General features: G+C 37.8%; 1 protein-coding gene across 1 annotated transcript; it reads right to left on the bottom strand.

Moving 5' to 3' along the window:
* Window positions 1-302: 302 nt before the first annotated feature.
* LOC308266255 (transmembrane gamma-carboxyglutamic acid protein 4-like) lies at window positions 303-983 on the bottom strand (the record flags this gene model as incomplete). Its single annotated transcript, XM_080700359.1, has 1 exon — window positions 303-983. One exon carries the CDS (start codon window positions 981-983, stop codon window positions 303-305), a length of 681 nt encoding a protein of 226 aa, XP_080556485.1.
* Window positions 984-2,597: the final 1,614 nt, after the last annotated feature.

Here is a 2,597-nt window from a genome sequence, read left to right as displayed (position 1 = left end):
TTTATATTTTGAGAAGTCTTGCTAAGTTGCCCAAACTGACCTTGAGCTTGTGATGCTCCTGCCTGAGCCTCCTGAGTGGATGGGATTTCAGGAGTGCTGTCAGGCCTGGGTTGGAGTCAAATCCTGTTATCAAGCTGATATCAAGTTCTGTCCAAGATGCAAAGGGAATTATGGTGCAGTTCTTGGGATTATTCCTCCTTTATTCCTGGCAGTTTGTCAGAAAGAGCTGTATAGACATGTCTCTTTTGGTTCTGGGAGAAGAAACCATTCAAAGAACATGAATGTCTTGTGGCAAGGTGGCCTTAGTGAGCTGGGAGTGACATCGATTTTTTAAATACCCTAAATCCTTTGGCTGGCCCAGGATATGGCGGTGGCGGTGAAACACTGTGCTTTCTGGTCAGTGCCATCGCCTGTTCATAAGAAGGTAATTCAGTGTCCTCCAAAGAAGGTGATGATGGAGACAAAACAGCCTCCTCAGGTATTCGAAAAATGATGGAGGGAGTGTGCCTGCTCCTTCTTGCATAGACAGCTGGAGAACCTGGATGTGGCTGTCTACTACACTTGGTGATACAGAGATGGTAGCCAAGTAATCCAAAAATAACCAAAAATACTCCAGCAGCAATCATTCCAGTCAGAAGGCCCATAACATCAATTTTTTCTCTGTTACCATCTGATTTTGTGGTTGGCCCTTTAATTGAATACGTCTGCCAGAATTCCATCGTTTTCTCTTCATCCACAAAAATCTCTCTGGCTTCCTCGTAATTACAAAGCTCTTCATAACACTCTCTTTCTACGTCGCCTGGAGTGAAGAGCTCCAAATCAAATCTGTTGTATAGGAGGCGGCGATGGATGAAAAAGTTCGCTTCTTCTTTTGATGTAAAGACTTCTCCCCCATCTCCGGAATCCTTTCGACTTCTTGCGCAAGGAGGAAACGTGAGGATCTCTGCAGGCAAGTGGCTGAGTAGAACCAGAAGTGTAAACATAGTCTGTCAACTGTCGAACAAACTGCGCAGGGCTCCTATGTCTAGCATTATTATAAGTTGGTCCTTGGTGAGAGTTTGGTAGTAGGTATGTAAAGTCAAGTCTGAAGAAGAGTTGAAGTGGAATGTATGTGATAGGTTTAAGATGCATGCCTATCATGTTTCTTTGGGCAAAGGGTAATACTTATTTCCATATAATAACAATGGGTATGAATGAATGGCTCAATTGAACTAAATTTTTAAGAAATGCATTCTAGGAGTTAATAGAAATATCAATAAGTTTTGGAGGATATGCATAATAAATGACAGTATAAAACTAACAACTAAAGGATATTGGGAAACATTGTCCTTCTGTGGTCTCTTTCTGTTTTTAAAACTCAATAAATTTTACATTTGAATTAATTTTATTACATAGAATTAATGTACAAAATGTGTAATGATTTAAATAGGTTCAACATTATGTAATGTTTAGACAGATATTACCTCAAACATTTGTCACTTTGTAGGATGAAACTTTCATGTCTTTTCTTCAAGCCTTTTGAAATGTATAGCATATTATTGCTACTGGTATTTATCCTCCCAGTGTACAGTGTAGTAGCACACTGGGACTTCTTGTTTCTGTCTAGTTGTAACTTAGTATCCATTGATTAAGCTTTCCATATCTCTCCCTCCCGTCTTACTCTTCCTGGCCTCTAATTAATCACCATTTTACTGAGATCAATTTGTTTAGATTCTTCATACCAATGAGATCATACAGTACTTGTCTTTCAGGGCCTGGCTTTCACCATTTAACATAATGGTCTTGTTCCACCCATGTTGTTGACAATCACAGACAAGACTTCATTCATTTTTATAGCTTAATAATATTCTACTATTTACATATATACCATAGTTTCTTTATCAATTTAATTGTTGATAGATTTACCTAGGTTGATTCCCTATCTTGGCTATTATGGATAGTGCTGGAATAAACGTGCAATTGCAAAGGTCACTTCTACATACTGGTTTCACTTGCTTTCAGAAATATACCCAATATTGGGATTCCTTGATTATATGATAGTTCTATTTTTAATATTTTTGTGGGACTCTCTATGCTGTTTGCCATAATAGCTGCACTAATTTGCATTCCTACCAATAATGTACAGTATGTCTCCTCTCTACTTCCTCTGTTCCCTTTCAAAGCTTTGTCTTATTGAAGCTAGCTTAATTCAGGTGTTGGGCATATGAAAATTTAATAAAACTGGAAATACTCATTTTCTCCTCTAAAACCTGCTCATCTTCCTAGCTTCCCTCTCTAAAGCCAGAACTGTCTCATCTTTTTCCCCTCTTTTAAGTCAAACATAACCCATTAGATACCAAAGCCCTTATTCTGCCATGTTTATAACTTTCAATTTTATCTCTTTATTCTATCTCTTTGCTACTATATTAGTTTATGATACTATTATTTCTCAATTAGATTAATTGTAACAGTCTTCTTAGTCATATACAGGCTTCTAATTAAATTTTCATATGGTTCTATAGGTGACTTTTTAAGAACCCCAAGCTTTTGTTCTTCTTACAACCTTTCATCACCTCCCTCAAGTCCTGTACATGAAGCACGGCAGATAATGCCTTGGG

The sequence above is a fragment of the Muscardinus avellanarius genome, assembly GCF_963383645.1.
Source record: "Muscardinus avellanarius genome assembly, chromosome: 1".
NCBI classification, from domain to species: domain Eukaryota; kingdom Metazoa; phylum Chordata; class Mammalia; order Rodentia; family Gliridae; genus Muscardinus; species Muscardinus avellanarius.
The sequence above is the reverse complement of the archived record's forward strand: the minus strand, read 5'-3'. Positions and strand labels throughout refer to the sequence as shown.